The sequence below is a fragment of the Ammodytes marinus genome, assembly GCF_949987685.1.
Source record: "Ammodytes marinus genome assembly, chromosome: 10".
Taxonomy (NCBI): Eukaryota; Metazoa; Chordata; class Actinopteri; order Uranoscopiformes; family Ammodytidae; genus Ammodytes; species Ammodytes marinus.
The window spans coordinates 11534435-11560543 of record NC_137214.1 but is presented as its reverse complement, the minus strand read 5'-3'; the positions used below and the strand labels follow the sequence as shown (position 1 = coordinate 11560543).

Sequence of the window (26109 nt, the reverse complement as noted above, 5' to 3'; positions counted from 1 at the left end):
ATTTTAAAGTTAATTTTGGTGTTCTCACTTTTATTGGATATTTCAAGAAAAGAGTTGGCATGGGAAAAGAGAGTGGGGAAGACATCCAGTAAATGGCCCGGGCCAGAGTCGAACCCAGGTCCACTACGATTAGGACATATTGCCTTAATGGTACTTGTTTTCCTGTTGAGCCACTGGGACTCCCCAGCATTGATTCCAAAAGTTTGTTCAGTCAGCTTTAGAAGATAAATGGAATTGGTAACAGTGACCTCCCTTGTTTTAAAGTGGAGATGGGTGGGGGGTTAGTTGGTAGTCGTGTTACAATTAACAACAGTAGACCAAGGACAGTGTGCAGTCATGCAGCAAACCTGCCCCACTTGGACTGACACCCAATCATAATCTCTCTGGTACACAGACAGTGCACTGTCAGTGAACTCAAATGCACCTTGAGTCAGCAGCTCATGGAGGCTTGTAGCATTTAAAAGTGCAGCTAGAGGAGATCCGATTTGAAAGAGCCGGAAGATGTCCTAATCAGCATGGGATAGAAAGGAGAAGCTGACCTCTTAGGGTTAGACCTCACAGCCTTGGTCAAAGAAATATGACATTTGCTGTGGGAAGACTTTATTTTTGCCTCTTTTTTTCTCTTTCTCTTTTTGTCTGTGTGTGTCTATATCCCAGTCACAGGTTACTTGGAAGTTATACCTATATTGGCATGTGTCTACAACAGGGCAACAGGGTGACTACTACAACATTATCCTAAACTTCTCTACATAACATGCTCAAATGAGCATCGATGATTACAATTCCCATTTTCTCAGGATGTGTTGCTTTTAAAGGTTTTTCAGTGCTTCTGGCAAACACTATTAAAGGTGGTAGGTAATTATTTTTTCTTCTTTTACACAGAACACTGTTAACCAAGTGTGTGTGTGTGTGTGTGTGTGTGTGTGCGCAATATGACAGGGTTGTTGGTCATTTCCTGCTTTGGCGGTACGCGTAGGAAACCTTTTTCAGCATGTCTGGGTGTGCCTGCCCAAGTGCTGCTTCCCCCTGCGTGATATCATACATACACTCAGTGTGTCGCCATGGCAACACTGTTAACAACACTAACTCGGTGTGGTTCACAAGATGACGTAACCGCACATAACCCACACACACACATTGCACTGTTTCTCCGCAACCATCTTTAACTGTAACTTAATGCTCATTGGTCAGAGGTCTTTAAATATTTAGTCACATCACACCCATCTTTCTCAATGAACGATATTCTCACACATTTTCATTCGCCTTCCCATCCAAAGTGATATTATTATCTGTGGTATTAATTATACTTTACTTTATACATTAAATAGACGCAGACAGGTTCTAAATTCGGTCAGAGTTTATAAAGGTGTATAAATCAAGCTCTTGTTTGGTTTCAAGACCTCCAGTCTATACATTTGTACACAGTTGATTGCAAAAGTTGTTTCACACAACTTTTCTACTTTTGAGCTCAGTTGACCATCCTGTGGCTATAATTGTACGATAATAAAATGTGAAAGCTCCCAATTCAACTCGTGCCTCACAGACATTCATTTTTCAGCATCATGGCTGGTCTCAGTTGGATTTGGGCTTGCATCACAACAGTTTGTTTATGCCTTGAGTGTATAGACTTTATATTTTTCAAAGCTGTGGCCTTCTGGATATTTAGAGCAAAAACAAACGTCCCTTGTATTATAACAACAAACATTAATTAATATGTTTGTCTTTTGATGATGAATATTCAAATTTACAAACATCTGTATGGAGATTTTGTGTTGGTATTTTGGGCCATGGGTAGTATGCTGTTCGGGTGCTCTAGGAATATATGAAACTGTTGAACTTTAGGACAAATATTCTTCAAATATTCATAATATGGTTGCCCTCATAAATGATGGGATGTTATCAACGTGTTTATATAGCCCAAAGACAATTACATCACAATATCGGATTTTTTTTTCCCTGTGTGTGCGACCCAACCCTCAACTAGTGTTTAGTTTACTGTGTGTTGAGGGCGCACACTCTACCTTCTGTCAGTCTGCAATGATTGCATTTACACTCTTGCTCTGATTTACATAATCTCTCTCATGAGTCTCTGGACCTGCTACTTTACAATGTTTGCACAGACAGGTGCAGGTATGCACACATAGACAGATCAGAACCAGTGTGCGACTCAGTCATTATATCAATGGCACATACATAGGGCTGAACGATGAATTGATTTAAATTTGAAATAATGATCTGAAACGACCCGTTTTAGAAAAAAGCAATGGCTGTGAATAAGATGCATGAAGGGTACTATGCAACCCTTCTGATCCAGGGTCCAAACTGCTGTGTCAATGCTTGCCTTGTGTGGCTGTAGCTCATGCTAGCTAATCAGAGGTGATCCAAGGCAACTACGTAAATGCCCACCAACAATAAGCATTTGCAGTGCGAGAAAAACTTTATATTGTTAATCCTGGTGTGGAAAATGGTCTTTGCTGACGTGTTTACAGCCAAAAATGCACAGTGAAAACCATGATGCTCTAGCCTTTTAAACAAGCTGCTAATTCAGAGTCTTTTGCGTCCAGACTAGTCCGCAGAGTGAAATCAAATCGCTGGCAGGCTCTGCTGGGTTCAGCCAGGCTAGAGAACAAAACACTGCAACATTTATTTCTAGGATGCGTCTCTCTCATCCGTATCCATTATAAAATCTGTCAGAAAAATCGCAATTACATATTTTCCTCAAATTGTTCAAGCACTTCTGTCACAAGTCAAATGTGTCTGATTTGTGTTTACTTCAGCTGTGTGGTCAATAAAGACAGACAAGCAGCTTGGCAGAACCCATTCACCATACACACTTTATTTATGCTGCTCCTTCCAGACTGTATAATTATGCTACCTTTGGAACACTTTGTGGGTGTTTTGTAAAGGCCTGCTGGAAGAGCACTACAGGGGGTTTCCCCAGCAAAGAAAATGACAAAGCAGCAATCAGTGCACTTGATTTTCCTTACTTTTGTAAACCCCATCACTTGCAACTGTGCTGTCAAAGAAAATAAAAAAATAAACACCCTGCTCATTCTCCAGGCTTCTACACATTCACATACAGCTGTTATTATTGAGCTGTAATTATTGGTTCATCTGTTTATTACCAAAAAATGTATATCATTTGGTCTATAAATGTCACAATTTCTCATATCCAAAGGAAATGTCTTCAAATGACTTGTTTATTCATAATGCTTAACAAAATATTGAATTGCACTGGACAACACTTTGATCAGTAAATACATCATGTCATATTAATTGTCAAATTGTGACATACTGCGACAAATATTACAATTTTGGTATTTAAATTTAACTATATCCCCCATGAATAACCAGTTTGTACTTGGATGGTCATAGCTGGCATTTACTCATCCCTGTAATGGAAGCCTTGGTACCCAGCACAGTTCTAAAAGTAGTTCTGAAGTGCTTCATTATTTCCTTTATGGTTCCTCTGGGACAGAGAGACAACACTTCTTACGTCCATTTAACCCCCTCAATGACAATCCTGGCTCAAACACTGCGATTCACTTTGACTCGAGTGCGCATATTATACTTGTGGTTTGGAAAGCGGAACTTACAGTTTGTTGAATTCAAGAATGCCTTTTCAGTCTTCCTCTTCCATCTATCTTTGTGACACACTCATGTTCAGTTTCCCGTGCCATTACCCAGAATCCACTGTGCCTGCTGTCAGCTGTATATTTCCCTTCTTTGCGCTGATTAGTGCCACAAAATATGTGTCAGTGTTTTTCTGCTTCTGTGTATCTAATGGCAGCAGCTTAGTTGGAGTAAAGGGACAACCTACGTTTCATTGTTGTTGTACAGACGTCCCACAGGTATCCTCAATGACTACTACACTAACTGTTCAGGCTATAATTTTATTAAACACCTGGTCACAACTGCAGGAGGGTTTGTCAGGCTGTCAGCGGGTTTAATCAGTGTGAATAAATACACATATTCACACTTAAATGGATCCATCCGGGGAAAACTGCTGAAGAAGTAATTGATACTATGAATAAAACAAAATCATCTAATCTATTGAAGAGTTGCTGTCGTGTTTGTGTCATTGTCACTTAAAATGACCCTTGCACTCTGTGTATTTAATTATTTTATCATTTCAACTGCTGCCATAAAGCTGTTTAGGCAAAGTATTGTGTGCAGTGCAAAACCATATTCTTTACATTGTCTTCTCAGGCTTAGGAATGACATGGGAGACGTGGCATTTAATCTGATTTTTTCTGATTATAATGCGATTTCTAATGATATGATTGAAAACCCCTTTTGATGTCTTCTTTATTTGTTAGTTGTAAGCTGCTGATAAAAATGGGGGCCTGTGTATTATTGAAAACAGCATTGTTCACTTTTTCTTTGTGGGATTAATGCTAGTTGTAATTCTTCTGATGTTTTTCGCTGTGCTGTGGACCTTGTCAGGGCAGGTCGTGGTCTAGTGTGAAAGTGGTACTGTTGTAATTGGTTTATCTGAGGTCACATTATTGGACCTAGCCTGACACCTAGTGGCCAAAACATGCAAGTGTATTTCAGATATATTAGTGCCAATTTCCCCTCTTAAAAATGTATGATTTCCCTCTGCATTTGACTGCTGATCTGCTAATATGAGTTTACTAACAATGTTTCTCCCTTTCCTCCTTTACAGAATATTAAACGGCTGTTTCCTGAAGAGGTAGGTTTGTTACTGCTTGACTTGCCCCATCTGTCATTGTAATCTTTGATAACCCAACTCACCCTTATCCATTTAAAGGTAAAGTCAGTGATTCGGGAGAATGCTTGTTGTCAAAATCACTTTTTGTTAAAATCAGTGAATATCTCCTCCTCATGATATCCCACCTGTCCATAATTTGTATGTACTGAAAATAAATCTAGTGTTACTACACAGCCTAAACTCTGTAAACTGGTATGTAAACAAATGGTATGTCAACAAAGGGTGCCCATCGTAGCTAGCAACATGCCCATTTAAAGAGCCTAGGCTGTGTATATTAATACTGGATTTTCTTTCAGCTCGCACACACACAGTTCGGACCCGTAGCGGATCGTGTTTAAAAAAAAAAGTGATTACACAGCAAGCTTTCTCCAGAATTACTGACTGCACCTTTTAATGTCACCATCTTATCCACCATAACAAACGTGTTGTTAAGTATCTGTTCTTTGTCCTGTGTTGTGCTCATGTTGGATGTGTGCTTGCTTCGAAGATGCACATTATGGCAGTATGAAATGCATGAGCCATAAGCTAGTGATGCCTTCATGTGCTTGGGAGAATGCCAGAATCATATTGACAGATTATTCATGAACTATTATGGAGGGACACTTTGCCAATATGTGCCAAGTGGATGTCCTTCAAACATTTTCATTTGGCAATGACTGATATAAAAACACTCATTGCAAGTTTTGTCAATTTACCAGTGCCAGTAACTGTATATGGACCTTTTGTGTTTATTGTCATGATAAACCTTAATCCCGCATCATGTCTTGCATTGTTGAAGTGTATCTACTATTGTAGAGAGGGAGTACCAAGGGAGAACCAGCCCCTAGGTATTTGGGTATATTATTGGTAAATTATTTTACATCGGTATTTAAACTGTGAGTTGATATGCGATTGCGTTCTTTTTTGTGTGGCCTTACTGTGAATGGTTGCACTGTTTGTCTCTCTTTCCTCTAACCTGTTGTTATGTGGTCTGCTCATCCAGTTGGCTAGTTTCCCCAGCATGAGGCACAAAAAGGACAAGGAGAAGCCCAGCCACGCCACGGGCCAACGCCACTCCTCAGCGGCTAGCTATGAGATCAGTGCTCCGGGCGCTATGCTGCAGGATCTCACTGATGAAAATGTCCTGGATCTCTTTGAGCAAATGATGGTGAGGAAGTGTGTGTGTGTGTGTGTGTGTGTGTGTGTGTGTGTGTGTGTGTGTGTGTGTGTGTGTGTGTGTGTGTGTGTGTGTGTGTGTGTGTGTGTGTGTGTGTGTGTGTGTGTGTGTGTGTGTGTGTGTGTGTGTGTGTGTGTGTGTGTGTGTGTGTGTGTGTGTGTGTGTGTGTGTGTGTGTGTGTGTGTGTGTGTGTGTTTGCGCGCGTGCAAGATTCAGATTTTAGTATATCACAACAGCCATGTTAGACGTGAACTTGGTATCACAATATCTAATCACTCACTGAATAAAAGACCCTTCATGAATATTTCCCCATTTTATATGCACACACACACTCACTGCTTCAACCTTTATATATAATATATGCAAACATCTGTTAGCATCTCCCTGGGGGCTTTATATTCCTCACTTCCACTTTAGGTGAGACAGGTTGAAATATCTTAGCGTAATTCTTTACATTTATAAGTAAAATTGTCATTTCCAGTTCTGTATTTTTCCATCATGCTTTCTCCTTGCCTCAACACGTTTGTTTAACCCTCATTCCTGCTTCTTTCTTTCTTTTTCTTTTCTTCTCATCTCCTTCCTCCTGTCTTTCTCCAGGTGGATATGAACCTGAATGAGCAGAAGCAGCAGCCTCTAAGAGCAAAAGACATTGGGATCAAACGAGAGATGGTGTCCCAGTACCTCCACACGTCTAAAGCGGTCAGTATCAAAATACATATTGCTTCATGCAGTTTTTTTTTTCACCCAATACGGTCAATGAAATATCACAACAACCACTGATAGGAGCTTCTGTCCTTCTACGTGTTGGGTAAACAATGATTGAAGGCAGCAGGTGTTATGTATCAAATACAAGGGTATAGCTCAAAGGACCTTCATAACCAAGCGCAGATGGTTGCTAGCACAGTTCATTTAACAGTGAAATAAGCCTATTGGGAAGAAATCCTACACACAGTACCCTGTAATTCTGCGAATCACACTTTCAAATAAGGCTTGACTATTGCCCTCGGAGCCCTGTTGTTGTGCTTTCTTGCATGAAATAATACCAATTACAACCTCATAAGTAGACAAATTTAAATGCAATCAAAAAATAATTTTGTGTTTGTGTTGCCGACTGAACTTCTGTTTGTGTTTTGTTTATTAGGGCCAAGACCAGAAAGTGGGCTCCAAATCAGCCATGATGTACATCCAGGAGTTAAAGTCAGACTACAGAGACACACAGCTGCTGAGCTGTCTGGAATCTCTGCGAGTCTCACTCAATAACAACCCTGTCAGGTACTACACACATAGCAGCATACTTACATACACATACAAAGTCCCTATGAAAATCAAACATTAAGCCAATTGCTCCAAATTAAATGTGCTAATATCCCAGTGTTGTGTTAATATTCTGGTGTGATAATCAAACCTCAATTGATTTAAAACTTTGTGGCAAGGCTTTTTAAAAAGACTGATCTGTCACGATCATCCTGAAACTCATTTTTATAATCAAAAGAGAAAACCTAAAAATGTCAGTGTCCAGATGTGCAAAGGTGTGCTTCACTTGCTTGCAAAGTAGCCTCTATTTAAAGGGAACTACAGTTGTGTTCAAAATAATAGCAGTGTGTTTAAAAAAAGTGAGGCAAGTTCAAAATCCTTATCACAGCTTTTATTTCCAAACACGCAAATGCATTGGGGACATTGCACATTCTATTCCAAATCAATAGCCACAGTACACTTTGAAGACAGTGAAGCATGGTGGTGCAGACATCATGTTATGGGGATGTTTCTCATACTATGGTGTCGGGTCTATTTATCGCATACCATGGATCATGGATCAGTTTGGATACATTAGAATACTTGAAGAGGTCATGTTGCCTTATGCTGAAGAGGAAATGCCCTTGAATTGGGTGTTCCAACAAGTTAACAACCCCAAACACACCAGTAAGCGAACAAGATCTTGATTCCAGACCAACAAGATTAACGTTGTGGAGTGGCCAGCCCAATCCCTGGACCTTAATCCAATAGAAAACCTATTTGGTGACATCAAAAATGCTGTTTTTGAGGCAAAACCAAGAAATGCAGAGGAATTGTGGAATGTAGTCCAATCGTCCTGGGCTGAAACACCTGTTTACAGGTGCCATAAGTTGGTCGACTCCATGCAACACATGTGAAGCAGTTCTCAGAAACAGAGGTTATACAACTAAATATTAGTTCAGTGATTCATAGGAAAGCTAAATCTTCATGCATTTTTCAGTTGATACAGTAAATGTTTGAGTTGTAAAGAAAAATGCAGACACTGCTATTTTTTGGAACAGTCTAATATTCCTTTTTCTTCACTTTCTGTAAAGATGAAGAAACATTTGACAAATGTTTCTTCATATTTGGATTTGGAATAGAATGTGCAATGTCCCCAATGCATTTGCGTGTTTGGAAATAAAAGCTGTGATAAGGATTTTGATCTTGCCTCACTTTTTTAAACACACTGCTATTATTTTGAACACAACTGTATGTGACCTTTTAAACAGTTGACCACAGCAGTAATGACAGGAAACCCAATGAAAAGATTAATATTACATTCTTTAATTGATTCATTATTTCCACGGGTGATTATGAAAATAATTCAACATAATGACGTTAAACATATTGTCAACAATAAAGTGTAAGTGTACAAAAGTACAAAAACATCAGAAAGACAAAATAAAATATTTCAAATGAAATTGGAAAATTATTTTGGAAATAAAATCTATTCAAAGAGAATGGCGATGGGGAAAGACAGTAATACAAGTGAAAATGTCTAAAAGCCCACTTTACTAACCATGTGGTCTTGTCACTTCAGTTGGGTGCAGAACTTTGGAGATGAGGGGCTGGCCCTGCTGCTGAATCTGCTTCGAAGACTACAGGACGAAAAAGACGAATACCCGTAAGACACCTACACCACAGAATAGGCAATGTGTACTCTTTAGCAATGTGTTTCTAATATCTTCCTTTGTCTTTCCTCTCTCAACCACCAACTAGAATGATGGGAGTCAAATGTCAACATGAGATCATTCGCTGCCTAAAAGCCTTTATGAATAACAAGGTAAGAAATTGGACTGTTTCATCTACTGCCATCAAAATACCTTCTTTGATCTGATTGCACATATGTTTTGCATCTAGATTTTAGTTAAAGAACTAGTAATATAATAGTTTTTATCCAGTTTTCTGTCCTGGTTGTAGTGTAGCAATGCTTCCTCTAGAGGGTGCTATGAAGTCAATCTGACAGACTTTTTATGTCAAATCAGTTAAAGCAGACAGCGATCATTTTGAGAGTACTTTGAGTTTTCAGTCTGGTGATGTGTATAACCTTAGTCAATCATTAGAAATCACAGTTTATAATATTTACATATTTACAATGTGGTGACGACTACGAGGGAAAAAAGTACAATACTCTATATCGTAATACACAGTTCTGATTATCTAAGATGGATGTCATAAAAGCTAAACATGTTGGAATATTAGTACATTTTGTAGTTTGGATGTATTGATAAATATTGACTGAAACATATGCCAGTGCCCTAATATGAAGAACATAATAACAGCTATTACGTTCACTATAGATGGTAATCGTGCAACCTGTACTCCTTTGTAGGGCTTTTAAAAGTGTTTACTTATGTCAGATTGTTATACCACTTTGCTTTATATCAAAATAAATGAATGTATGTGTCATTTTCCAAAGTTGATTTTATCTGGCTCAAGAAAGACTCCTTCCTCTGATGTTACATTACCATTGGAACCATGAAAACTGTGTCTTTTAAATAGAGGCAAAGAAAAATCTAACATTCTCTTTTCCCTCTCCTTTAGTATGGTCTGAAATCCATGCTGGAGTCTGTTGAGGGAATTCCTCTGCTGGTCAGAGCCATTAACCCCAGGGTGCCTCATATGATGGTGGATGCCGTCAAGCTGCTCTCTGCCATCTCCATTTTGGAACAACCTGAGAACCTGTAAGCATTGGTGAAATGTTGATGCCATGTTATATTATACGTTGAACACAGGAATGATGGTCTGGGACAACACATTTTACCACACAGTTTAAGTCTGTATTAGCAGTGATATACTGTGTACATTTCAAACTGCTCAATGTTCAATGTCACTACCATTGCCGTCAACAGTTGAACAACTGCAACTGCACAGAAAGTGTTTTGCATTTATATATTATTTGTTGATGTCACTTCACCTAGCAAAATGTCTGTTTTTTTTGCAGTCATGAGCGTGTCTTGGAGGCCATTACAGAGGAGGCAGAGAAAAGGGACATTGAGAGGTTTCAGCCTCTCATCACTGGCATGAACAATCACATCATTGCTCTGAAGGTACACATACACATGCACACACATACCTTAGTACGTTTCATATGATAAATGTATATGATTATAACTCCCCACACTTGTTTATGTTTGAAAAATCATACCAACCCAATTGCATTTGATAGCCAGCAGCACTACTTGGTGCAATCTGGAGTGTAAAGGGACTTACTCAGCTGACAAATATTGCGTGTTGTATTGCAGTTTCTATCCAGTTAATGTTTATTGTGAAGCTGACTTTACGATATGTTGGTTTTGCAGGGTGGCTGCATGCAGCTCATCAATGCCTTGATCAGCCGGGGAGAAGAGTTAGACTTCAGGATCCATCTCCGCTCTGAACTGCTAAGATTGGGACTGAGAGAACAGCTGACGGTACGGAAAAACACTTTCTTTTGATCTTCCAAAGTGACTCTCCTGCAAAACACACACACACACACACACACACACACACACACACACACTCATATGCTGTACAAACTTTCTCTCAACTGCCCAAAGTCAACCTTTGTCCCACTCTCTCCTGCATCCCTCCACATGCACCCCGTTGCTCTCGCTGCAGGAGGTGCGGGCGATAGAAAACGAAGAGCTGAGGGTGCAACTCACGGTGTTTGATGAGCAGGCTGAAGATGACTCCGAGGATCTCAAAGCACGTCTGGATGACATCCGCATAGAAATGGAATATCCTTCCGCTGGGCAAAACTGTCCCTCAGTGTCTTCTTTTTGACCTTGAAATTCCACGTACCTGATTATGATTTTTTTTTTTTTTTTGCTTGCTCATGGTTTCACGTTGACAATACCTTAATAGATTGCTGAGCATAATGAAAGAATGTGGATCATTCAGACAGACATCATATAGAATTATAAGCATGTATTCCCAGCATGATACAAATGAGTTAGCTATCTACACAAAAGCAGATTGCTCCTTTCTTTCCCTGTGCAATGAGCCCGACCTCTTACTTTCTTCCAAGACTGATGCAACATTTATATTTTCATACGTAATTGTGTGAAATTGTTTGAGGACATTGTAACGCTGTATTTCCAACTAGCATCTCGCAGACATTAGCTACTCATCTGTAGTGCTGTTGTGAAGAACATCAAACATTGCACCACTTATGGGTTGCTTTATTGCAACTAGCCAGGTAGACAGCAACAAAAATTACTTAGTTAAAAGTTCATTTCAATTTTTGTAAGATTGTATGTGGAGTAGGTGCAAGAGATTACACTTCAATGTCACAGTGAACACATGTATCTGAACACTTTGTGAACTGTGTCCCTCAGTAGCTCTATATGGGCTCTATCTATCTCTATAGAACATGGATTTCTTTGAGAATATTTGATTCATTTTGATTTTACACATTTAAATGGAAAGATACAAAGAACTTTCTCTCTGAAATCTTTCCCCTTTTTGATATGCAATTAGATTTTTCAACACCAGGTGTCTCCTTTCCTCCCTGCATGCTGTATCTGCTGCCTGGACACATACATAGAAAGATATGCAGCAGGTCAAATTCATTTACAAGTACTTAAATATACTTGTGTGCTAAAAACATATTGTAGTATTTGTTGCAAGAAGTGTTGAGATACCACCACAAAATATTGCTTTCTGCAGTGCACAAATGAGTTGTTCAGGCAAACGTTCAGTTGTTTTGCTTGAAGTAAATGTAATATATTCAGCAAAGGCTGGTGCCAGACAACTCAGGGATTCATATTGACGATGATCAATTACTAATGTTTGTACGGAGTATTTCGCATTTCTGTCAAACTCTTCCATTTATTGTGTTATTTGAGCCTTAACTGCTATTGCTTCACTGATGTGAGGGAAGTGTTTGAGATCCTCGTCAACACAGTGAAGGACTCCAAGGCCGAAAACCAGTTTCTGTCGCTGATGCAGCACCTGCTGCTGATCCGTAATGATTATTTGGCCAGGTAACACACTACATATCTGCACTCATACATGCTCCTTCTCACACATTCACATATGACACTGATTATTGTTTCATCTGGGATTTGCACATCACTGCTATTCTATAATTGTGATACAGGTAATACAAACTAGAATAAGGCTTAATTGAGACTATTTAAACACAGCTCTTAAATATTATGGCAATATCAATATCAAAGCTATATCAGATGCATACAGGAAAGTGTGTTTTCTGCAATAACTATTCCGTCCTGTAAAAAAATGGCAAAATAACCAAGACATAAAAAGTTTTTTCCTTTTCTTAAATCCTAATCCTTAAATTCTCTTCATCCACCTCGACCCAGTCTCATTGTGCTGTGTATACTATAGAACACTGTTCAAAGGCTGAGAAATGAATACATGCAAATAAGTCCAATTCTATTTTGATATAAATGACTGGCATCATCTCTTATCACCACACATGCCAATGTCTCTCACTGTGTCTCCCCGAGCCCTTTGGAATTTTATAATGAGAAGCATAGGAGAAAGGAAGAGTGAATGATGTAATGATAGGACGGGTACAATAGTGTTAAGCACAAGTCAACGTTTGTATTGTATAGTAGTGTATGCACTCTTACTCATGCATGTCCACTTTCACACTTGGAAACGCAGACAGGACAAATGCTTTGCTTTACTTAATGTCAAAGAAAAGAGGCAACACCCACAAACGCATCTGCTGGCTTACACATACATTTGAGTTTGTTGCAACATTGGTCCAGTGTTGTTGCCTTTAAAGGTATCAGACTGACTGGAAATTGTAGTTTATATCTGACTGTTTGTTGAATCAATTGGTAGGATGGAACAGGTACACTTGCTCCAACAAAGAGTCCTCAGCTTGAGTGTCTTTGCCTCGGCTGTGTTCCATCCAGGTGATCCAGTGGAACATAATATAAGTTGTTCTGTAGTGGACTCAACCAATGCCAGGAAGTGTAGGGTGAGATGACAATGAAGAAGACATTGAGTGTTGAGGCAAATTGCTAGGTAGATGATGAGAGAATATGGGAGGGGACGTACAGGGAATGGATGGGTTAGTGTTTTACAATGTCTTTAAAAGTGCAGCAACATCTGTTTCTTTATATTGAGAGGTCTACTCTTGAATTTTTATGTAATACACCTAAAGTCTAAATGATATGTTTTCATTCTTATAAAGAATACCAGGTTTAGCAATTGTAGCCCAATACAAATGTATTTCCAGTTTTCCAGAATGCCACTAGATGTCTCTCTCGCTCCACGGATAAATCTAAAGTTTAAGAAAATAAAAGCTTGAAGTATAGTGACGGAGTGGAATGAGTGTTAGACATAGGCAAAGGCTGAGTGACTAAGCGAGACAGACTTTGGGGGTGGGGGTGGGGAGGTGGCAGAATAAATAAACTATTGAGTTTGTGACTCTGGCAGCATCTTAATGGGGTCAGGGAATAGGACACCTCCAAAATTGAGTGTCTGTGTGATGCCGGCTTGATCAAGACACGGGGCACTTGGACATACACCACCACACACTCACTTTCACAGTTGAACGCAATCAATCTTTGTGACAACAGAAATTCAAACTGCCATGCTCACACAGACAGCCAATCTCAGTTGTCAAGAGCAAGACAAAGCGACCGAGCAAACACGTTTGTCTGATCAAGAGATCCTTGCTTGCTATTTGTCAGTCCCAGGCGCTGTTCATACAATGTTCCAGATTTCTTATTACTACTTTGCACACTAGACTGGTAAATTGTCAGAAGGCATACATATAATTGTAATTTTGGGCCCAACATGCAAAGTATGTGAAATATTTTTTCTCTTTAACCCAGCACCATGTAAACTCTCCTACTCCTTTTCTTACCCTTCTTCCACCCTTCTCATCTTTCCCCCCCTGTCTCTCTCCATTTCTTTCTGTCTCCTGATCCATCTCTCTGTAAATCTGTCACTCTGTCCATCCCTCCCACAGGCCTCAATACTACAAGTTGATAGACGAGTGCATCGCTCAGATTGTGCTTCACAGGAACGGCGCGGACCCCGACTTCAAGTGCCGTAACCTCAGCGTCAACATTGAAGGCTTGATAGGTGAGATGTCAAACCAAAGCAGCGAGCACACACACATATGATACAGTCCTTCCAATTGTCTCTCTTAAGTGCACCTGGTGCCTTCTTGCCCACCACCCAATGTCCTTGAATTATATTTTGTCTATTTCTAAGTTTTTTTCTTCGCCTCATTGATGCACTTTTACAGGCATTAAAGAGCAGATCAACAGAATCAAACATTGTTGGGTACTAATGTGTGGGTTGGCATTTTCAACCATTTGTTGCTTGGCCCACTTTGCTCCAATCATTGACATGAGTGCTGTGTGGCTTTCAATGGCAATTAAGATACATATTACTGTATTGTCACGAAATTCAAAATAACTGCCCTATGTGATTTTAAATGAATTTGGCTATAATAAACTCGACGTCATTGTAAAAGAGGGTCACCCCTCAATTGATCTTTCGAGGTTAAATAAAGGAAAATGAAATGAAATGAAATAATACATGTTGCATTGTCTACCTACATGGTTGACAAACATGTAGTGGTGCAGTAACACCACAGGGTGGAGCCAGAGAGGGAGTCTGTATTGGGGTGGTTTGGAATTGTGCTACAGGTTTTCCAGTAATAATTTGGTGGTATAAAACAAACTTTGAAGCGATCAATGCCAAATGTTTCACAATGTAGTTGTGAGATTTATTTTCCCTTTTCCAATGTTTGATTCCTGCCACACAAATACATTGGTTAGATAGACATTTCCAGGCAAGGTGGTTAATGTGTATGACTTAAATATATACACATTCAGAACCATTGCGCCAGTAAATGTGTCTGCAAGCATCCCCTTATTTTTAAATGATAGGTTCACAATTGTTGTATTACTGTCTTTAAGCAGCAGTAGTGTGGTGGCCAGTGTTTACAGTCGTGTGACTATTCCTCCTTTTCATACTGGCCATTACGAGATCCACTGATGTGGCCAAAATCCACAGTCCTCCTTCCAAAGTTGAGCCGGAGCTAATATGAGGCTTGGATATTCTGAGTTCGAAAAGTAAAAAAAAAGAAAGAAAAGAAGCAGAAGTACATAGCCTCCTCTTTGTATTACTACACTTCTACTGCAGCTCTGCAAAAAGGCAGTGTCTATGGAAACAAAGAGAGATTTGTAAAATGTCTGTGGATCTAAACCTTTGAAAGGCACTCAATTGATTTGATTATTACCAGCAGCCAAATTTTGAAATACATTTAAGCCCACAACTACAACGGACCATTGATTTAAGACAGACTTTGAAACATTGTGAACCTATCCTCTAAGTGTCCATTTGCAAAACACAGCATCCCTACCAGCTACGCTATGGAGATCATGAAATTGTTATGATGGGCACGGATTCATGTAATTTCCTGTCACTCTTTTGAATCCAAACATTAAAGGTTGGATTTGCAGTGCACACTGATGTGTGTGTGTGTGTGTATATATATATATATATATATGTATATATATATATATATATATATATATATATATATGTGTGTGTGTGTGTGTGTGTGTGTGTGTGTGTGTGTGTGTGCATTTGGATTGGTGGACTTGATTGACAGTTGTAAATATTTACTTATCCAGAGGATAATGGAGGTGCAGGCCATGTCTCAAGAGTTCAATACTGCTTTATGGCAGGTCTCCGTTGCTCACTGCAGGAGGCTCTAATTGCGCTGCTTCTAAATGCGTCCTGACACACACGCACACAGGCTGGCTGGCCTCCTTTAAGGCTGCCAGAGTTATTATCGGTGGAAAGCAGCCCAATTCTGCCCCGCATGCATTATTTAGTGTTTTTCTTTGAACTCTGAAATTCAGCACTCCCCCCCCTTACAACATTCTGGCTCCCTTAGTGCTCTCTATTCGAAGTTTGTCCCATTTAGCATAGCCACCATGACACCCCCCATTACACATCCAATAACCATGTAAACTCATACACAATTGCACACCCTGAAATTGTATGTGGGTTGGCATATTACTGTGAGGTTCTTTCATCCGGCAAAACCTTCTCTTCCACAAAAATAGATTTCCCATTTTTCTCTCTTGCTTACAAGCTTATCTGGATATAAGGAATATTGCGTAGTTTCAACTCCCTTTTTCCACTGGCAATATTTTCAGTGCAACCGATGGCCCAAACTTTATCTTTTCAAAACCTTTTACGATTCACTTTCTATAAGTGAACGTCATTTCTTTATTTTACAGCTTTTTTATCTTTGCTATCTATCCGTTTGATCCCTCTCCTGGGCACCATGATTAGCTGTCTTTGATCCAGTGACTTTTTGGCATTCATTTTCATGTTAATTAGCTTTTTTTACTGCACATGCTCAGCAAGCCCTTGGGCACTGAACCACCTGTAGACCCTGCAATTATTTTGTAAAAGTACCCTGTTTAGCCAGTGTCCTTCTCACCCTGTCCTCTGCCAAGCAGTGCCTCTGATAATGTATTACTCCCTAGTCTGTTATATGGTATTTCTTTTATTGTTTCACGTCTTTTTGGAAAAGGAAGTTGTGAATATAAGACTTTGAAATAAAGTGGTGTGATATGTATTTCGCAGGGATGGAATTAAGTGTGCTCTCGACTCTCTTGCACGTATACACACACAGACAGACAAAGGTGTATGTAATGGAGTCTGCAAAGGTAGACATGTGTAGAAGCTGCATACAACAGATAGCCTCCTATTGTAATGAGATGCCTCCACAAACATCTCACAGATCCTGACTTTGACCAGTGTGATAAGGGGAAAAACAGGAAGACCCATTAGACTCTGGCTCTTTGTGTATGCATCTGTTTGTGAATGTATGTGTGCACACAGCATGTGCCAGACTGAAGGGTGCGATGTCTTGGCGGCCAGCCTTGTGCAGGTGCGTTGTCTGTAACCCTTATCTTATCCAACACCTTTTATGTCTCCTCTGTCCTCTCTGTGTGTCCGCAGACAACATGGTGGACCAGACCAAGGTGGAAACCAGCGAGGCCAAGGCAAAAGAGCTGGAGAAGAAGGTGAAATACTCACAAATTAATTCACATTGGAAAATCATAAATGCAAACCCACATAGACATATGCATGCCATACAGACACATTCATACATCAACCAAGAAGAACACAAGCTATTACAATCATATAGACACAAAAGGAAATCCTTCATTGTAAAAGAACAGTTCCCCCTCACACCATAATCGTCATGAACCTTGATGATTCAACGTGATGAGTGTTTGTCAGACATGGGCTGACGAATGAGGAAAAGAAAGGAACAGAGGGTGACTCAGAGAAGGAGCATTAAAGCCATGCCTGACAGCCACCAGACAGACAAATTCTCTTAGAGGCTAGCTGAAGACACACGTTCACATAAGGTGGTAAATGCCTTGATTGCAATGTGCTGCTCCCCTGATGTTTCTGTCCCAGTGACAGGATAATTGCGAAGAGAGAGCTAAAACTAGCCTTCATTCAGGCACGCATAAAGACACACACTTTTGCACGGGAATCATATCCATTAAACGTGCATGCATTCACACAAGCACACATTACAGGACCACATTTCGATTAATTTTCTTGACCACACACACACACACACACACACACACACACACACACACACACACACACACACACACACACACACACCATAGCGCTTGCTGTGTACGATGGGGTAATTGCAGGCAGTCACTTTGGCAGGAATTAGGGATGAGGCTGGCAGGACGCTGACAGCGAGAGTAACGGATCCGCTGTCTGCAAATTAAACAGCAATGTGTGTCCGTGGGTTCATGTGTTTATCCCTTATCCTACTTGTCAAGTGTCCTAGAAGAGAAATCCTTGAAAATGTGTGAAAGTGAGAAAAATTCAAATTGGGGGTGAATTGTTTTTCAGCCACGGACGTGAAGGATTTAACATGGAAGTGAGAAGTGGGCTGATACAAGTGCACTGAAGCATCCTAAGTCCATAAATGACACTATTGTCTACAGTGTAAATTTATACAATGAAACTACAAGCAGTAAATGGCTTCTATAGGTCTTTGAGATATGGAAACAGTTCCGGCTTCAAGAGGGAGGATAAAAGGTTGTGCATGCAAACACACTTTCTGCCATGTTTTATTGGAGAACAATGGTATTTTGATTCCTTCACGGTGGATACTTACTTTATGTATTTAATAAAAAAATCGTCTCTTTAATAATCCTTTAAGATTTTTTTTTTAAATAAATGATTAGACCGTTGAGGACTTTTCTCTCAACCTTAATCCTGTGGTTGTGTCCTTTCCGTGTCCATTCTCGGTTCATTTTACACAGCCAACATTGGGGAATGAAAGCTTGTTTCCCACAAAATCCTGGGCAGGGATGTTGTTTTTGTAGTCTCGCCTTATAACTGATATCAAGCATAGACGGGAATATTTAGAAACATTCCAATAGTAACAAATCAAAATAGTATTCAGTTTTTCAATTTATACTTATTATTTTTAGGCTACTCAAAAATAAACTCATGGTATTGGTTTGATTTTACTATCAGTATATGACTTATAACTAGGGTTAGAGACTTGTTTGTTAGATGAATGGGGTTGACCCTCACTCAACTGCATACGTTTCACCCGATTAGCTATATATATTTTTAAATACAATCATATCAGGAACAACATTTCGGCTACAGTTCAGCTATTGAAATCGAGCACTGCAAGAAATAGTAATGTCACCAACAAGTCTACCTACCTAGCACTTAAGATACAGTAGCTAAGCCTGACCTAACAACTAAGTCTGTCCCTGTCTATATCCCTTTACATGTGTATTAGCTGGATGCAGAGTTGACGGCGCGCCACGAGTTGCAGGTGGAGATGAAGAAACAGGAGGGTGACTATCAACACAAGCTTAAGGACATGAGCCAAGAGAAGGAACAGCTGGCAACTTCTAAGCTGGAGCGAGAAAAGGAGAACCAAGGACTACAACAAAATATTAGCAATCTACAACAGAAGGTATACAGACACGCACGCACGCACATACGCACACAATTGGCTAAGTGTGATAAGTTCTCTCAATTTGTTTTTGAGTAAAACAGTGAGTTTAACCCGGTGTGACACTTCCAGACATCTACTAGAAGAACCAAAAAGTTGTCCAAAAACTATTCATAGCCACACAAACACAGAAGCCCCCCGACCTTAAATGATTTAGCCAACTGCTAGCATGGCATGAAAATAGAGGAAAAAAAACTAAAAGGATATTGTTAGAAGAACCCAAATCCTTTAGAGATTAAAAAACTCAACAAAAACATGTGAAGTGGGGGAATGGGAGTATAAGGAGTGACTAAAGGGAGAAGAAAGTAGAAGAAAGGAATGGAGATTGGACAAACAGAATGTTTTTATACACACTTAAAGGAGGTTGTGTGAGTGTGTGTGTGTGTGTGTGTGTGTGTGTGTGTGTGTGTTTGCTTGCGTGTGTGTTTACTTGCTTGTGTGTTTACTCATACAGTAGGATGGCAAAGATGAGGATTGTTTAGCTGTCAGTGTCCTGCTGCCACACCAGCTGGACTCTGCCTCACAGTGACATCCACAGACACACCAAGTGACCCAGAACAGTCTGCCTCTGTGCATGTGTGCTTGTGACAACATGAAGATGTTCCTGTGTGTGTGTGTGTGTGTGTGTGTGTGTGTGTGTGTGTGTGTGTTTGTGTGTGTGTGTGTGTCAGTAAGAGAACTGCACTGCTTCCAAAATGAAGCTCATCCAAAGTGGCTGATGCCAGCAAAATCATCTTCTCGCCACGCAAAAAGCCCAAACTCGCACACACAATCATGCATATGCACACACACAGTCATCCAACTCATCAACAGCATCACCAGCCAGGCATCTAACAAGCTTCTCATACTAAGATGGCTCACTTTTTCTGTGTTTGAGGCACTGCCCATCCAAGATTTCTTCACATGTAGAGATCTCTCGCTGTCCCTGTGTGTGATGCAGTGCCCAACTCTTCATCTGCTGCCTCACTAAGAAAGCTTGCCTCGGAGGCCCTTTATGTCTGTTACTGTCTTCTTTTCAAAGTTCGCTGAAGCAACACAAATATTCATTACGCTGCATACAGACACTAGTTCACACGCATGCATGCAATGTTTACAACACTAAGAAGAACACGCATTGCTGTATTTATATAATTTAAATCGCACATTTCCACTTAACCCCCAGTCTTCTTTCAAAGGCCAGGATTAGCTGGCTCACTTTAATGACTTGGACATTTTTGAAAGAGTTTGCCTCACCAATGTAAATACTGAAATTAGTATTTCAGCATTGGAAAATTTAGAAGTTGTCCTCTTAAAAACGTTATTTTTATTTTTATCTGTGGACCTAATCCCCCCCTGCTATATTTTTCTTTTAGCGCCTCATGCTCCATTCTCTTCTCATCTCTCCCAAAACTCAACCCTGCCCAGGCTTTAATCACTTTCTGTCACTATTCCCCCTCTTTTGTTCTGCCTTTTTTCTCTTGAATCTAATCACTCTGTTGGCACAGCTATTCATTGGAAAAGTGAGTCAGTTCAAGGAATGAAGAACAAACTAATACATATTATTGTGAAAAAATTACTTTATTTAAAAATATACAGTTGTCAATTTTTATGATAACATACTTCATCCTTACTTCCCTTGCAGATTGACAAGCTGTCTAAAGATCTGAAAGAGGCCAAGACAAAAGTTGTCACAGTAACTGTTCCTGTGCCGATGACATCCGGTGTGCCCCCTCCACCTCTTGCCCCTCCTCTCCCTGGCCAGAATGCGGGTATGGCCCCTCCACCTCCACCCCTACCCGGCCAAACGGGCATGCCTCTTGCCCCACCGCCTCCACCTCTACCAGGCCATGCTGGTATCCCTCCCCCACCTCCACTACCCGGTCAGGCTTGTATTCCCCCTCCGCCTCCCTTACCGGGCATGCCAGTAGCTCCGCCGCCCCCACCCCTCCCTGGCATGCCTGGGCCCCCACCCCCTCCACCCTTACCTGGGATGGGCATGCCACCACCACCACCTCCACTGCCTGGTGGTCCGGGCATGCCTCCTCCACCGCCGCCGTGTCCAGGCATGCCTCCACCACCAGGGCTCCCGGGCATGGCTCCACCCCCTCCGTTTGGAGGCATGGGGGGCTGGGGCGCACCACCGCCGCTGCCTTACGGGCTCCAGCCTAAGAAGGAGTACAAGCCAGAGGTCCAGCTGAAGAGAGCCAACTGGAGCAAGGTCAGCCCTAAGACGGATGGTTCAATTTGTAATATTATTCAAAAATAAATTTAAAGTCAGTAAATTTTTTTTTTCTGGTAATGAAAAATAAAGGGAATGCCCATATGTTATTTAAGGTCAAACATTATGCTAAATGCATTGGACATTGATACGGGTGCCAGGTGTGGCTATAGACTCCCAAAGTATGAGAAAAACAACCCACCATCTTTTTCTGCACCTCCACCCGTGTTCCAAAACCCCAGTCAGATTTATCTTAGCTTATGACATAATAAGGGAAGAAGCCACGCCCCTTATTTACCAACCTAACTTAGCACTACCTTCACCTGTGATAAGCACACCTCCAGATACCCTTCAGAGTCAATCAGGGTAGACTGGGCGTTTTGGAAGCCGGGGCTGAAAGAGACGGGCTCTAAAAGGGAGCATTTTCGACAGAGAAGGAAAATAGTTTTTTTTCAGTAGACACTGCACCATGAAAACAGTTTCTAGTTGAAACCCAAGTTAATACATTTGAACCCGATTATGAGTGATATGATATGTGACCTCCTATTCATTGTGGTGCACACTTCCTGCCACAGATATTTGATTGAATTAGGCCCATGGCGTTTATAAACATTGCCTTGGTTCATCCAAACATATCCTTGATGCTAGAAATCATACCAGTATTATAAATGAGACTAAAAATATAATATAATGTGTTTCATCTCCTCATTATCAAATGCAGATAGCACTCACGTACGCACAGGGAGGGATTTCATTATAATGTAATTTAAAGTTTTGTCCTTATTTGACCGTGCTAAGTTACAGAGTGAAATGGCTCAGGGGGTGTGCTTTTTTGTGTGTGCAACCGTGTTGAGAGAAATTTGAGATGGAGGTCTAATAGTGACATTCTGACCTCAAGTGACTTGCATGCATACGTGTATCTCATGACTATGTGCTTCATGTTCTTCTCCTCCCTCTCATCTGTGATAGTTAAAAACATCAAAACAGCCCTCTGTCTTTCTTTAGCCTAAAGCTACTGTTTAATGGCTTCAGCAGACTTCATCAGCATTTAGCCTCTCTCTCCCTCTCCCTCTCTCTCTCTCTTTTGGCTGGTTGAGTGTTTGACGAGGATGTCACAGAAATTGCTTTTTAATAAGCCGCCTTCTTTTAACTGCGCCACTGAAAGATAATTAAATTGCTGCTAGAAAGGACAGTATTCTTTTGTAATTTAAATTAACTTTTTTTTCCTTCTCTGGCCTGCTCTCATCCTCTTTTTTTGTGTGCTCTCTTGCTTTTTCTTTCTTGCTCCTTCGGCTCATCCCCATATCACATTTCCTCGCCTTACTTCTCTGTCTGTTCTGTCCTTCGTCACCCCCCCATCCCTGAGGCTTTGTCCATAATGAAAGGCCTGATATCTTTTAAATTTACTAGCACTGCTTTCTTACTCGCCCTTTGTTTCACTTTTTCTCTTTTTCCTTTGATGAGATCTCTCAGAAAGTGAAGGGAAAACATATAAAGTTAATTATGACTTGTGCGAATTAGAGAGAGAGAGAGAGAGAGAGAGCGAGAGAGAGCTACACCAATAAGGATACAGAGTCAGCCCGCTCCCTGAGTCAGGGGAAAGAAAGAATAAAGGAAAGAATAGGGGAGTAGAAAAAAATTTGAAACCTTTCTGTAATTCTTTGCAATGTGTCTTGTACGAAACTCGGGAGCTCAAGAGGCTCAGTGTGCAAAGATTATAGAAAATGACTGCTTGTCCTCCTCTCCCTTTGGTCTTTGTGCATTCCTTCCTTCCCTAACCCTTCATCCCTCCCTCATACCACTGCCTCTTCCTTTTACAGCCCTGCTGTTTCTTTTGTTCCGTCTCGTTCTTCATCTGCTCATCTCATTGTTTGCCAGGTGCACAGATGACCATGTTTGTAAAATGTGATGATATGGTTAATTTAAAATCTCTCTCTCCATTTTGTCTTCCTCTTTCTGTCCATACTTGCATTGTCCCTCTCTTAGATTGCACCTGAGGAACTCTCTGAGGACAGTTTCTGGACCAAGGCGAAAGAGGGGAAGTATGAAAACAACGAGCTCTTCGCCAAACTCACCCTGGCCTTCTCCTCGCAGACAAAGAGTGAGTGTCTGACTCACCGTGCTTTTACTGCAGCTGTCATCATGTCCAATTTCACAGTAATGACAAATGTCCTTCTCTCTCTCTCTCTCTCTCCCCCATCTTTCCCATGTCTCTGCCCTCTCTCTCTCCTCGACTCCCATGTCTATTCAATCCTTTTGCTCTGCTCCCATCAGCCACTAAAGGTAAGAAATATCAAACACACACACACACACGCACACACACACACACCAACTTCCGTTGAGTCGTGTTTTCCCAGACATCTTGGCCAGGCTTTTCTCTCACCCTTCCCTTCCTCTTCTTGGAAGGACACACTGCACATTTACATTATTCAACAACGCCGTGTCAAAACATCCCCTCCCGCACAAGTTCATGAATAAACCACCCACACCTGTGTTTGCCTAGGTGTTTCAACTTTCTCAATGTTCCCAGGACTTGTTGTGTAGAGAGACAGAAGCGCTCACTACCGGGTTAGACAAATTGGGGACTTTGGGGAGGGGGGACTGAGGGGAGAGATGGACAAAGGGAGGAGGAGGGGAAGTGGTGGAGGGATAAGGAGAAGGTCACTGATGTCCTTTGACTAGCCACCTGCTGTCCTGGCACAAAGCGCTGACACACAGGCGAACGCTCACACATGCACACCTGTCCACTCCTATCACCTTGTCCCAGTGTCACTGAGCCTTCTGCTCCAACTCCTCCATATTCATTTCATAACCTGGACACCAGGAAATCATAGACAGACTGTGTGTGTGTGTGTCTGTGTGTGTGTGTGTAATCCCATCTGACCTTCATATTCAGTCTCAGTTCATATACACACTAAGGCATTGGCTCGTGTCATACACATAAACAGAAGTGCGCCTGCACACATGGCTGACGCTAGCTGTTGATGTCAGTTAAATGTCAGTGTTGGCAGCTGTCCCATCTGCATTCACCTGTATAGCAAGTCCTAATGTCCGCCTGTCACTCCTTGATTCGAGCCTCAGCCCCCCTCCTTCCCAGCCCCTTGGCCCGTGCACCCACGCCTCCAATTTTATTGGCTGAGACAGCCGCCTGTTCCGGTTGATGTCTAATAACCTTTTCTGAGAGCTGACTATAAAGACACCATGGCCTTTTCATAGCCCTGTGTGTGTGTGTGTGTGTGTGTGTGCGTGTGCGTGTGTGTGGTTTTGCCTCGCTGTTGAGCTAGCATGCCATTGCCTCTGTTTGCTTCACTCTTTCCTCATTGTCTTTTGGTTTTCTGCGGCCCTGCGTCTCTGCTCTTATTATTATTATTTTTATCTCATTCCCTGTAGTCAGTCAAATTGTCACTCACCAATTACAGTATTTTTTTAAACACATTCCTGATGCAACAATAGTTCTCATTTCTTGTACTAGAGGCGCTACTTTTGGAAATCTAATCATGTGACAGGTGCCACATTTGAGTAAGCAGCAGCCCAAATGTCGCCCTAAAAAAATGATTAAAGCTTCAAGCCTTAGTGTGTGTGTGTTTGTGTATTACATTTGTAGTTAGGAATAAACTGTTCTTCACCCCTCCATCTTTCCTTCTCTTGCTTTAACACACTGCTCAAGGCCTAATATATTCCTGCTGACCTCCCTGTCCGTCTCCTTATCCCTCACCTCTGGGACCCCGTCTTCACTCCTCCTCCTCCTCCTTCCATCATCCCTCGTTACCAGGCAAAAGCAGACCAACACCACACTGCTCCACTGCTGACCCTCCCTGACCCTTCTCCCTCCTCTTCATCAGCTGCCCAGTAGCACAGCTGGGTTTGCACACACACACGCACGCATGCACGCTGGCACAGACAAACACACACACACACACACACACACACAGAGAGACATGCAGCAGGGGGGCCAGTGTGCTCAGGGCAGGGTCAAGGGTGACCTCTGAGGCTCGGTGAAAGAGCAGAGAAGTGATAGTGAGAGACGCATACACTCTGGCTGTACACAGTTCATGCCTGTATTTTTTGCTCTTTATGTAATGTACTTAGTTGTATTTGCTGCCAGTATACAATATCTCTAGCTATGTATCTTTATCTGTTCTCCTTTATTATTGAAAACAGGGTCAAGTTTAGTTTAGCTCCCACTATTGCTCCGAGCTAAAGTTCAGTGTATTTAAATTCTGACATGTTTGAAATTAGCTAAAAAATCCTGGTCAATCGTAATAAATCAGTGGCTATCTATTATTTATATTTATTTTGTTATCTTAAAATGGATTATTCCCTTAAAGGGCAGATCTTGTGAAATCTTACTTAGTGTCGGCATTTCCACAAGCGAAGCTTCTCGATCGAAGCTGCTCTTTGACACCTTGAAATAATTGTTTGTTTATTTTGGTGTTATGAATCTATAAGCATCTGTTGCACATCTGTCATGGAGCATTGCTTTAATATTTGCTTAATAGTTTGCATTTAGGTGGGTTTGTGTATATTTTTTCTGTTCTAAATGTAGCAATGCTCCTGATCCCTCTTAACTCTTTTTAGCTATCAACACACACCTGCTCCTTCTGCCTGATAAATTCATATTTCAGTGTTGCCTTGTGCCTAATAGGCTAAATGTTTTCAGCCGTGGGTCTAAGGTCAGGCAGTAATTTAACATGTCTAGGAGAATATTTAATTCCAGTCAAGCCTTC

At 41.1% G+C, this 26109-nt stretch overlaps 1 protein-coding gene across 1 annotated transcript in view; it reads left to right on the top strand.

Annotated features, from left to right (window-relative positions):
• diaph1 (diaphanous related formin 1) overlaps window positions 1-26109 on the top strand; it is a 102429-nt gene that overhangs the window by 16336 nt on the left and 59984 nt on the right. Inside the window, exons 2-18 of the mRNA XM_080036038.1 lie at window positions 4670-4696; window positions 5718-5882; window positions 6489-6590; window positions 7033-7163; window positions 8707-8790; window positions 8886-8949; window positions 9711-9850; window positions 10111-10216; window positions 10469-10579; window positions 10767-10885; window positions 12017-12133; window positions 14101-14216; window positions 17127-17191; window positions 18967-19146; window positions 20807-21382; window positions 23369-23483; window positions 23657-23665. Of these exons, the coding sequence (XP_079892164.1) occupies window positions 4670-4696; window positions 5718-5882; window positions 6489-6590; window positions 7033-7163; window positions 8707-8790; window positions 8886-8949; window positions 9711-9850; window positions 10111-10216; window positions 10469-10579; window positions 10767-10885; window positions 12017-12133; window positions 14101-14216; window positions 17127-17191; window positions 18967-19146; window positions 20807-21382; window positions 23369-23483; window positions 23657-23665 (2227 nt within the window). The remainder of the gene's footprint in view (window positions 1-4669; window positions 4697-5717; window positions 5883-6488; window positions 6591-7032; window positions 7164-8706; window positions 8791-8885; window positions 8950-9710; window positions 9851-10110; window positions 10217-10468; window positions 10580-10766; window positions 10886-12016; window positions 12134-14100; window positions 14217-17126; window positions 17192-18966; window positions 19147-20806; window positions 21383-23368; window positions 23484-23656; window positions 23666-26109) is intronic.